General features: G+C 40.3%; 1 protein-coding gene across 1 annotated transcript in view; it reads right to left on the reverse strand.

The window, feature by feature from the left end:
• The window catches only part of TRAPPC6B (trafficking protein particle complex subunit 6B), a 64790-nt gene that overhangs the window by 16261 nt on the left and 36219 nt on the right, over positions 1-12310 (reverse strand). Inside the window, exon 4 of the mRNA XM_053697831.1 lies at positions 10464-10547. Within this exon, the coding sequence (XP_053553806.1) occupies positions 10464-10547 (84 nt within the window). The remainder of the gene's footprint in view (positions 1-10463; positions 10548-12310) is intronic.

Raw genomic sequence — 12310 nt, forward strand, 5'->3', positions numbered from 1 at the left:
CCAGGACACTCATCTACATGTTTGTAGAAAGCCAAACCAGTACTGAAACGAAAATCAGCAGAGGTAATGGTATATATATATAAGAGTATATCGTCGATCTGAAAAGGGAGGTAAGAGATGAATCTCTATGACCGATAACAGAGAACCTATGAAATAGACCCCGTAGAAGGAGATCACTGCATTCAAGATAGGCAATACTCTCCTCACATCTCTCTGACATTCACTGCACGCTGAGAGGAAAACCGGGCTCCAACCTGCTGGGGAGCGCATATCAACGTAGAATCTAGCACAAACTTACTTCACCACCTCCATAGGAGGCAAAGTTTGTAAAACTGAATTGTGGGTGTGGTGAGGGGTGTATTTATAGGCATTTTGAGGTTTGGGAAACTTTGCCCCTCCTGGTAGGAATGTATATCCCATACGTCACTAGCTCATGGACTCTTGCTAATTACATGAAAGAAAACTCTGTATAGAAGTGATTTAATTTCATTTTCTAAGCCATTCCACTCTATTAGAAGAGCTGCTGTTTATTTATTTTTGTTAAAAATTAACTAAAGAATTTAACAGAAAAACCTATTTAAACATCTCAAAAACTATAACAAATAGTTTTTACAAGCCCTGTAATTACAAGATTTTTTTCTGCAGTCTTACTATCAATTAACATAGTTGGTGACTTTAAAAATGTTTTGAACACATTAACATTGTGATTGCTGCAGTAGTCTGACAGCTAAACTCCACCCAATACTTATCTTATTAGGAGGAGCCAAACAGGACTTGTTATTGGACTAGACACAGCTAGCTGTGGTCATTATGTTGGCAAAATCATTGTTTTGCAGTTCCTTATCTAATAGTCTCTACTGAAGCCAATCAGGGACAGATATGTGGCACGGTTAGACTTGTGAAGCCTGTCCAGTTCTCAGAATTGATAAAAATATTAACTTTCAGACTTAAATTACAAAAAAAGGCGGCAAAATAAATATAAACATATATTGCAAAATTATTTTACTTTACATAAACATTTTATATCAAAATCTCAAAATGTTTACGGTCCTTTTAACCCCTTAAGGACAAGGCCATTTTTCAATTTCTTTCCCTTAAGGACCAGTGCTATTTTTACATTTCTGCGGTGTTTGTGTTTAGCTGTAATTGTCCTCTTACTCATTTACTGTACCCACAAATATTATATACCGTTCTTCTCGCCATTAAATGGACTTTCTAAAGATACCATTATTTTAATCATATCTTATAATTTACTATAAAAAAAATTATAAAATATGAGGAAAAAAACACACTTTTTCTAACTTTGACCCCCAAAATCTGTTACAAATCTACAACCAACAAAAAACACCTATGCTAAATAGTTTCTAAATTTTGTCCTGAGTTTAGAAATACCCATTGTTTACACGTTCTTTGCAAGTTATAGGGCAATAAGTACAAGTAGCCCTTTGCTATTTTCAAACCACTTTTTTTCAAAATTAGCGCTAGTTACATTGGGACACTGATATCTTTCAGGAATCCCTGAATATCCCTTGACATGTATATATTTTTTTTAGAAGACATCCCAAAGTATTGATCTAGGGCCATTTTGGTATATTTCATGCAACCATTTCACCGCCAAATGAGATCAAATAAAAAAAATTGTTCACTTTTTCACAATTTTTTTCACAAACTTTAGGTTTCTCACTGAAATTATTTGCAAACAAATTGTGCAATTATGGCATAAATGGTTGTAAACGCTTCTCTGGGATCCCCTTTGTTCAGAAATAGCAGACATATATGGCTTTGGCGTTGCTTTTTGGTAATTAGAAGGCTGCTAAATACTGCTGCGCATCACACGTGAATTATGTCTAGCAGTGAAGGGATTAATTAGGGAGCATGTAGGGAGCTTCTAGGGTTAATTTTAGCTTTAGTGTAGTGTAGTAGACAACCCTAAGTATTGATCTAGGCCCATCTTGGTATATTTCATGCCACCATTTCAACGCCAAATGCGATCAAATGAAAAAAAAACGTTACATTTTTCACAATTTTAGGTTTCTCACTGAAATTATTTACAAACAGCTTGTGCAATTGTGCAATTATGGCACAAATGGTTGTAAATGCTTCTCTGGGATCCCCTTTGTTCAGAAATAGCAGACATATATGGCTTTGGCGTTGCTTTTTGGTAATTAGAAGGCCGCTAAATACCGCTGCGAATCACACGTGAATTATGTCTAGCAGTGAAGGGGTTAATTAGGTAGCTTGTAGGGAGCTTGCAGGGTTAATTTTTAGCTTTAATGTAGAGATCAGCCTCCCACCTGACACATCACACCCCCTGATCCCTCCCAAACAGCTCTCTTCCCTCCCCGACCCCACAATTGTCGCCGCCATCTCAAGTACTGGCAGAAAGTCTTTTCTTAAATAGCATATTTACATATGCTGATGTGTAGGATCCCCCCTTAGCCCCCAACCTCCCTGATCCCCCCCAAACAGTTCTCTAACCCTCCCCCTCTACCTTATTGGTAGCCATTTTGGGTACTGGCAGCTGTCTGCCAGTACCCAGTTTACTAAAAAAAATCCTTTTTTTATATTTTATTAATTTTTTCTGTAGTGTATCGCGCCCCCTCAACGTCATATGGCCCATCGATGGCTGCCCACCCGCCTCCCACGTAAGCTCCCACCCACCAACGATACCGGCCATCAATATCCGGTGCAGAGAGGGCCACAGAGTGGCTCTCTCTGCATCGGATGGCCAAGGGGTGTTATTGCAGGATGCCTCGATATCGAGGTATCACTGCAATAACCGGAAAGCTCGCTTCCAGCCGCTTTAAACCCCTAATGTCGTACAGGGTACGTCGCTGGTCTTTTAAGACCAGGTTGTGTGCAACGTACCCTGTACGACATGCGTCGTTAAGGGGTTAAAGATGACCTTGCTTGGATTTTCAGACTTCCCAGAATAATATGTTAATGTGAGAAAAAAAACTTGGCAACTGATATAATATTGCTAGTGACTGTCTAATGTGTTAAGTTTTTTTCACTTAAAGGGACAGTCTACACCAGAATTTTTATTGTTTAAAAAGATAGATAATCCCTTTATTACCCATTCCCCAGTTTTGCATAACCAACACTGTTATATTAATACACTTTTTACTTCTGTGATTACCTTGCATTTACGCCTCTAAAGATGCCGTTATTTCAGTTCTTTTGACAGACTTGTATTTTAGCCAATAAATGCTGACTCATAAATAACTCCACTGGAGTGAGCACAATGTTATCTATATGGCGCAGCTGTCTAGCGTTGAAAAACTGTCAAAATGCACTGCGATAAGAGGCAGTCTTCAAGTGCTTAGAATATGAGCCTACCTAGGTTTTGCTTTTAACAAAGAATACCAAGAGAACAAAGCAAATTTTATCAGAAAAGTAAATTGGAAAGTTGTTTAAAATGACATGCCCTATCTGAATCATGAATGTTTAATTTTGACTAGACTGTCCCTTTCCACAATAATATCAATTTAAGATGTGCAATTAACAATTTCATAATCGGTTTAAGGAACCTTAAAAGTTAACATTTTAAAAATCCAAACAATTCATTGCAATCAGTTAACATTCTAACCATATTTTAGCTAGGTACAAGTTTCATGGTTAAAACTGTGAATTGGGGATTTGTTTGAAAGAAAAGGAATAGCTGGAAGTTGGCAAAAAACATAATTTATGCTTACCTGATAAATTCCTTTCTTCTGTAGTGTGATCAGTCCACGGGTCATCATTACTTGTGGGATATTAACTGCTCCCCTACAGGAAGTGCAAGAGGATTCACCCAGCAGAGTTGCTATATAGCTCCTCCCCTCTACGTCACCTCCAGTCATTCGACCAAGGACCAACGAGAAAGGAGAAGCCAAGGGTGTAGTGGTGACTGGAGTATAATTTAAAAAATATTTACCTGCCTTAAAAAACAGGGCGGGCCGTGGACTGATCACACTACAGAAGAAAGGAATTTATCAGGTAAGCATAAATTATGTTTTCTTCTGTTAAGTGTGATCAGTCCACGGGTCATCATTACTTGTGGGATACCAATACCAAAGCAAAAGTACACGGATGACGGGAGGGATAGGCAGGCTCTTTATACAGAAGGAACCACTGCCTGAAGAACCTTTCTCCCAAAAATAGCCTCCGAGGAAGCAAAAGTGTCAAATTTGTAAAATTTGGAAAAAGTATGAAGCGAAGACCAAGTTGCAGCCTTGCAAATCTGTTCAACAGAGGCCTCATTCTTAAAGGCCCAAGTGGAAGCCACAGCTCTAGTGGAATGAGCTGTAATTCTTTCAGGAGGCTGCTGTCCAGCAGTCTCATAAGCTAAACGAATTATGCTACGAAGCCAAAAAGAGAGAGAGGTAGCAGAAGCTTTTTGACCTCTCCTCTGACCAGAGTAAACGACAAACAGGGAAGACGTTTGTCGAAAATCTTTAGTTGCCTGTAAATAAAATTTAAGGGCACAAACTACATCCAGATTGTGCAAAAGACGTTCCTTCCTCGAAGAAGGATTTGGGCACAAGGATGGAACAACAATCTCCTGATTGATATTCCTGTTAGTGACTACCTTAGGTAAGAACCCAGGCTTAGTACGCAGAACTACCTTATCCGAGTGAAAAATCAAATAAGGAGAATCACAATGTAAGGCTGATAACTCAGAGACTCTTCGAGCCGAGGAAATAGCCATTAAAAATAGAACTTTCCAAGATAACAACTTTATATCAATGGAATGAAGGGGTTCAAACGGAACACCCTGTAAAACGTTAAGAACAAGGTTTAAACTCCATGGTGGAGCCACAGCTTTAAACACAGGTTTAATCCTGGCCAAAGCCTGACAAAAAGCCTGAACGTCTGGAACTTCTGACAGACGCTTGTGTAACAGAATGGACAGAGCTGAGATCTGTCCCTTTAAGGAACTAGCGGATAACCCCTTTTCTAAACCTTCTTGTAGAAAAGACAATATCCTAGGAATCCTAACCTTACTCCAAGAGTAACCTTTGGATTCGCACCAATATAGGTATTTACGCCATATTTTATGGTAAATCTTTCTGGTGACAGGCTTCCTAGCCTGTATTAAGGTATCAATAACTGACTCAGAAAAACCACGCTTTGATAAGATCAAGCGTTCAATTTCCAAGCAGTCAGCTTCAGAGAAGTTAGATTTTGATGTTTGAAAGGACCCTGAATCAGAAGGTCCTGTTTCAGAGGTAACGACCAAGGTGGACAGAATGACATGTCCACCAGATCTGTATACCAAGTCCTGCGTGGCCATGCAGGCGCTATTAGAATCACTGATGCTTTCTCCTGTTTGATTCTGGCAATCAATCGAGGAAGCATCGGGAAAGGTGGAAACACATAAGCCATCCTGAAGGTCCATGGTGCTGTCAAGGCATCTATCAGGACCGCTCCCGGATCCCTGGATCTGGACCCGTAGCGCGGAAGCTTGGCGTTCTGTCGAGACGCCATGAGATCTATCTCTGGTTTGCCCCAACGTGGAAGTATTTGGGCAAAGACCTCTGGATGAAGTTCCCACTCCCCCGGATGAAAAGTCTGACGACTTAAGAAATCCGCCTCCCAGTTCTCCACTCCCGGGATGTGGATTGCAGACAGGTGGCAAGAGTGAGACTCTGCCCAGCGAATTATCTTCGATACTTCCATCATTGCTAGGGAGCTTCTTGTCCCTCCCTGATGGTTGATATAAGCTACAGTCGTGATGTTGTCCGACTGGAACCTGATGAACCCCCGAGTTGCTAACTGGGGCCAAGCCAGAAGAGCATTGAGGACTGCTCTCAATTCCAGAATGTTTATTGGAAGAAGACTCTCCTCCTGATTCCATAGTCCCTGAGCCTTCAGAGAATTCCAGACAGCGCCCCAACCTAGTAGGCTGGCGTCTGTTGTTACAATTGACCAGTCTGGCCTGCTGAATGGCATTCCCCTGGACAGATGTGGCCGATAAAGCCACCATAGAAGAGAATTTCTGGTCTCTTGAATGGAATGAAGGACACGGCATGCATTTTGAAGTTTTGTTAACCTGTCCTCTGTCAGGTAAATCTTCATTTCTACAGAATCTATCAGAGTCCCCAGGAAGGGAACTCTTGTGAGTGGAAAGAGAGAACTTTCCTCTTCGTTCACTTTCCATCCATGCGACCTTAGAAATGCCAGTACTATCTCTGTATGAGATTTGGCAGTTTGAAAGCTTGAAGCTTGTATCAGTATGTCGTCTAAGTACGGAGCTACTGAAATTCCTTGCGGTCTTAGTACCGCCAGAAGAGTGCCCAGAACCTTTGTGAAGATTCTTGGAGCCGTAGCCAGTCCGAATGGAAGAGCTACAAACTGGTAATGCCTGTCTAAAAAGGCAAACCTTAGATACCGGTAATGACTTCTGTGAATCGGTATGTGAAGGTAAGCATCCTTTAAATCCACTGTGGTCAAGTACTGACCCTCTTGGATCATGGGCAATATTGTTCGAATAGTTTCCATCTTGAACGATGGAACTCTTAGGAATTTGTTTAGGATCTTTAAATCCAAGATTGGCCTGAAGGTTCCCTCTTTTTGGGAACTACAAACAGATTTGAGTAAAACCCTTGTCCTTGTTCCAACCGCGGAACTGGATGGATCACTCCCATTAATAAAAGATCTTGTACGCAGCGTAGAAACGCTTCCTTCTTTGTTAGGTTTGTTGACAACCTTGACAGATGAAATCTCCCTCTTGGGGGAGAGGATTTGAAGTCCAGAAGGTATCCCTGAGATATGATCTCTAATGCCCAGGGATCCTGAACATCTCTTGCCCAAGCCTGGGCGAAGAGGGAAAGTCTGCCCCCCACTAGATCCGGTCCCGGATCGGGGGCCCTCAATTCATGCTGTCTTAGGGGCAGCAGCAGGTTTTCTGGCCTGTTTTCCCCTGTTCCAGGACTGGTTAGGTTTCCAGCCTTGTCTGTAGCGAGCAACAGCTCCTTCCTGTTTTGGTGCAGAGGAAGTTGATGCTGCTCCTGCTTTGAAATTACGAAAGGAACGAAAATTGGACTGTCTAGCCTTGGCTTTGGCCTTGTCCTGAGGCAGGGCATGACCTTTACCTCCTGTAATGTCATCAATAATCTCTTTCAAGCCGGGCCCGAATAAGGTCTGCCCTTTGAAAGGAATATTAAGCAATTGAGATTTAGACGTAACATCAGCTGACCAGGATTTTAGCCACAGAGCTCTGCGTGCCTGAATGGCGAATCCTGAATTTTTAGCCGCAAGTTTAGTTAAATGTACTACGGCATCTGAAATAAATGAATTAGCTAACTTAAGGAATTTAAGTTTGTGTGTGATGTCATCTAGTGTGGATGATTGAAGTGTCTCTTCCAGAGACTCAAACCAAAATGCTGCTGCAGCCGTGACAGGCGCAATACATGCAAGAGGTTGCAATATAAACCCTTGTTGAACAAACATTTTCTTAAGGTAACCCTCTAATTTTTTATCCATTGGATCTGAAAAAGCACAGCTATCCTCCACTGGGATAGTGGTACGCTTAGCTAAAGTAGAAACTGCTCCCTCCACCTTAGGGACCATTTGCCATAAGTCCCGTGTGGCGGCGTCTATTGGAAACATTTTTCTGAATATAGGAGGGGGTGAGAAAGGCACACCGGGTCTATCCCACTCCTTAGTAACAATGTCAGTAAGTCTCTTAGGTATAGGAAAAACGTCAGTACTCGTCGGTACCGCAAAATATTTATCCAACCTACACATTTTTTCTGGGATTGCAACTGTGTTACAATCATTCAGAGCCGCTAATACCTCCCCTAGTAACACACGGAGGTTCTCAAGCTTAAATTTAAAATTTGAAATGTCTGAGTCCAGTTTATTTGGATCAGAACCGTCACCCACAGAATGAAGCTCTCCGTCTTCACGTTCTGCAAACTGTGACGCAGTATCAGACATGGCCCTTGCATTATCAGCGCACTCTGTTCTCATCCCAGAGTGATCACGTTTACCTCTTAGTTCTGGTAGTTTAGCCAAAACTTCAGTCATAACAGTAGCCATATCTTGTAATGTGATTTGTAATGGCCGCCCAGATGCACTCGGCGCTACAATATCACGCACCTCCTGAGCGGGAGATGCAGGTACTGACACGTGAGGCGAGTTAGTCGGCATAACTCTCCCCTCGTTGTTTGGTGAAATATGTTCAATTTGTACAGATTGACTATTTTTTAAAGTAGCATCAATACATTTAGTACATAAATTTCTGTTGGGCTCCACTTTGGCATTAACACATATAGCACAGAGATATTCCTCTGAATCAGACATGTTTAACACACTAGCAAATAAACAGCAACTTGGAAATACTTTTCAAAGTAATTTACAAATAATATGAAAACGAACTGTGCCTTTAAGAAGCACAGAAAATATTATAACAGATAAAATAATTAAGTTATAGCATCAATCTTTGTCAGAATATACAGTTTTAGCAAAGGATTGTTCCCCTCAGCAAATGATAACTAACCCAGGCAGCAGAAAAAAAAAAATACACAAATAAACGTTTTTTATATCACAGTCAATACAATCAGCACAGCTCTGCTGTGAATGATTACTTCCCTCAAAAAAGACTCTTGAGATCCCTGAACTCTGTAGAGATGAACCGGATCATGCAGGAAGAAAATGAACCTCTGACTGAGTTTTTCTGATGCATAGTGAAAGCACCAAAATGGCCCCTCCCCCACACACATAACAGTGAGAGGGATCAGTGAACTGCTCTAATTTAAATCAAAACTATTGCCAAGTGGAAAAAAAGTGCCCAAAACATTTTTTCACCCAGTACCTCAGAGAAAAAAACGTTTTTACATGCCAGCAAAAAAACGTTTTACCTCAATAATTAATTGTCATTTAAAACCTATTGCAAGTCCCTGCAAAATAGGTTAAGTCTATGTATACAGTTTAAAAGCCAGAGAAGTACCATTTCCCAGAAAACTGAAGTGTAAAATATACATACATGACAGCCTGATATCAGCTACATCTACTGCATTCAAGGCTGAGTTTACATTATAACGGTATGGCAGGATTTTCTCATCAATTCCATGTCAGAAAATAATAAACTGCTACATACCTCTTTGCAGATTAATCTGCCTGCTGTCCCCTGATCTGAAGTTTACCTCTCCTCAGATGGCCGAGAAACAGCAATATGATCTTAACTACTCCGGCTAAAATCATAGAAAAACTCAGGTAGATTCTTCTTCAAATTCTACCAGAGAAGGAATAACACACTCCGGTGCTATTATAAAATAACAAACTTTTGATTGAAGATATAAAAACTAAATATATCACCATAGTCCTCTCACACATCCTATCTAGTCGTTGGGTGCAAGAGAATGACTGGGGGTGACGTAGAGGGGAGGAGCTATATAGCAACTCTGCTGGGTGAATCCTCTTGCACTTCCTGTAGGGGAGCAGTTAATATCCCACAAGTAATGATGACCCGTGGACTGATCACACTTAACAGAAGAAAAGTGGATTTAGAAAAGTACAAAGATGATCTTAGAACCTGCTATTTATTTATTTTAATGATATGAGCTTGTTAATGAGTCCTGGTTTAATTTGAAAGTCTTATGATAAATGGGTAAATGTATAGTTTTCAAAAGGGACTGGAATAACTTTGAAATTGAAAGAGAAAGAAACGGATATAGTAATTCAAGGCATTTCTCATGGAAATTCTGACTGATATGAATGAGGTCCAGTATTAAAGGGACAGTCTAGTATAAATTAAACTTTCATTATTCAGATAGGACTTTTAATTTTAATTAACTTTCCAATTTACTTTTATCATCAAATTTGCTTTTTTCTCTTGGTATTCTTAGTTTAAACTAAACCTAGGTAGGCTCATATGCTAATTTCTAAGCCTTTGAGGGCTGCCTCTTATCACATGCTTTTTAAATCTCTTTTCAACACAAAGAGACAGAAAGTACACGTGGGCTATATAGATAACACTGTGTTCAGGCACAGGGGGTTATTTAAGATCTAGCACAAAACAATGCTAAATTTAAGACAATAGATAATAAACAGTCACAGTCATGTGATCAGGGGGCTGGAAGAAGGTTCCTAGATACAAGGTAATCACAGAGGTAAAAACTATATTAATATAACTGTGTTGGTTATGCAAAACTGGGTAATGGGTAATAAAGGGATTATCTATCTTTTAAAACAATAACAATTCTAAGGTAGACTGTCCCTTTAACAAAGGTATTGCATCAAAATTTATTGTACATTTTAGAATGTAGGCACACTGAATACCGTTTCTAAATGATGTTAAATTACACTGTGCCCGGGGTTGAGTATACCCTTAGCTAAATAAGATTAATATTATTATTTAGTAAACTTGACTGTGTAGAGTGCCAGTGTATATGAGCATTTTATACTGTAGATCCTCTCACTCTCTTTTTTTATTTTTTATTTACCTCTTATCTATGATATTTGCAATCACATATTACCTTAGGTGCTTGTTCCAAATACTGCTTTCCTGCAGACATCTGTGTTATGAGGCGGAATTTGTTGTCTTGAAGTACATAAATACCCTTAAGAATTAGAAAAAAATAAATAAAATTAAACTGTTATAAAAATATAAAGGCAGTTAAAAAATAAATAATTCTACATTTAGTATGTATATATACAAAACCCACACACAGGTGCAAAACCACTGCCTGGGACCCGAAAAAACAGAATTTATGCTTACCTGATAAATTACTTTCTCTTGCGGTGTATCCAGTCCACGGATTCATCCTTTACTTGTGGGATATTCTCATTCCCTACAGGAAGTGGCAAAGAGAGCACACAGCAGAGCTGTCCATATAGCTCCCCCTCTAGCTCCACCCCCCAGTCATTCGACCAAAGGTTAGGAAGAAAAAAGAGAAACTATAGGGTGCAGTGGTGACTGTAGTTTAAACAAAAAAATGTTTACCTGACTTAATTGCCAGGGCGGGCCGTGGACTGGATACACCGCAAGAGAAAGTAATTTATCAGGTAAGCATAAATTCTGTTTTCTCTTGCAAGGTGTATCCAGTCCACGGATTCATCCTTTACTTGTGGGATACCAATACCAAAGCTTTAGGACACGGATGAAGGGAGGGAACAAGACAGGTACCTTAAACGGAAGGCACCACTGCTTGCAAAACCTTTCTCCCAAAAATAGCCTCCGAAGAAGCAAAAGTATTGAATTTGTAAAATTTGGCAAAAGTATGCAGTGAAGACCAAGTCGCTGCCTTACAAATCTGTTCAACAGAAGCCTCATTCTTGAAAGCCCATGTGGAAGCCACAGCTCTGGTAGAATGAGCAGTAATTCTTTCAGGAGGCTGCTGGCCAGCAGTCTCATAGGCCAAACGGATGATGCTTTTCAGCCAAAAGGAAAGAGAGGTAGCAGTCACTTTCTGACCTCTCCTCTTACCAGAATAGATAACAAACAAGGAAGATGTTTGTCTGAAATCCTTAGTTGCTTGCAAATAGAACTTTAGAGCACGAACTACATCAAGATTGAGCAACAGAGGTTCCTTCTTCGAAGAAGGATTGGGACACAGAGAAGGAACAACAATTTCCTGGTTAATATTCTTGTTAGAAACCACTTTAGGAAGAAAACCAGGTTTAGTATGCAAAACTACCTTATCTGCATGGAACACCAGGTAAGGTGAATCACACTGTAAGGCAGATAATTCTGAGACTCTTCGAGCAGAAGAGATAGCTACCAAAAACCAAACTTTCCAAGATAACAACTTAATATCTATGGAATGTAAAGGTTCAAACGGAACCCCTTGAAGAACTGAAAGAACTAGACTTAGACTCCATGGCGGAGCCACAGGTTTATAGACAGGCTTGATTCTGACTAAAGCCTGTGCAAACGCTTGAACGTCTGGTACCTCTGCCAGACGCTTGTGTAAAAGGATATACAGAGCAGATATCTGTCCCTTTAAAGAACTAGCCGACAATCCTTTCTCCAATCCGTCTTGGAGAAAAGACAATATCCTGGGAATCCTAATCTTACTCCATGAGTAACCCTTGGATTCACACCAACAAAGATATTTCCGCCATATCTTATGGTAGATTTTCCTGGTGACAGGCTTTCTAGCCTGAATCAGAGTATCTATAACTGACTCAGAGAAACCACGCTTTGATGGAATTAAGCGTTCAATCTCCAAGCAGTCAGACGTAGAGAAACTAGATTTGGATGCTTGAACGGACCCTGTATTAGAAGGTCCTGCCTCATTGGCAGTGTCCATGGTGGGGCAGATGACATGTCCACTAGGCCTGCATACCAAGTCCTGTGTGGCCATGCAGGCGCTAACAAAAT

The sequence above is a fragment of the Bombina bombina genome, chromosome 1 (genome assembly GCF_027579735.1).
Source record: "Bombina bombina isolate aBomBom1 chromosome 1, aBomBom1.pri, whole genome shotgun sequence".
Lineage (NCBI taxonomy): Eukaryota > Metazoa > Chordata > Amphibia > Anura > Bombinatoridae > Bombina > Bombina bombina.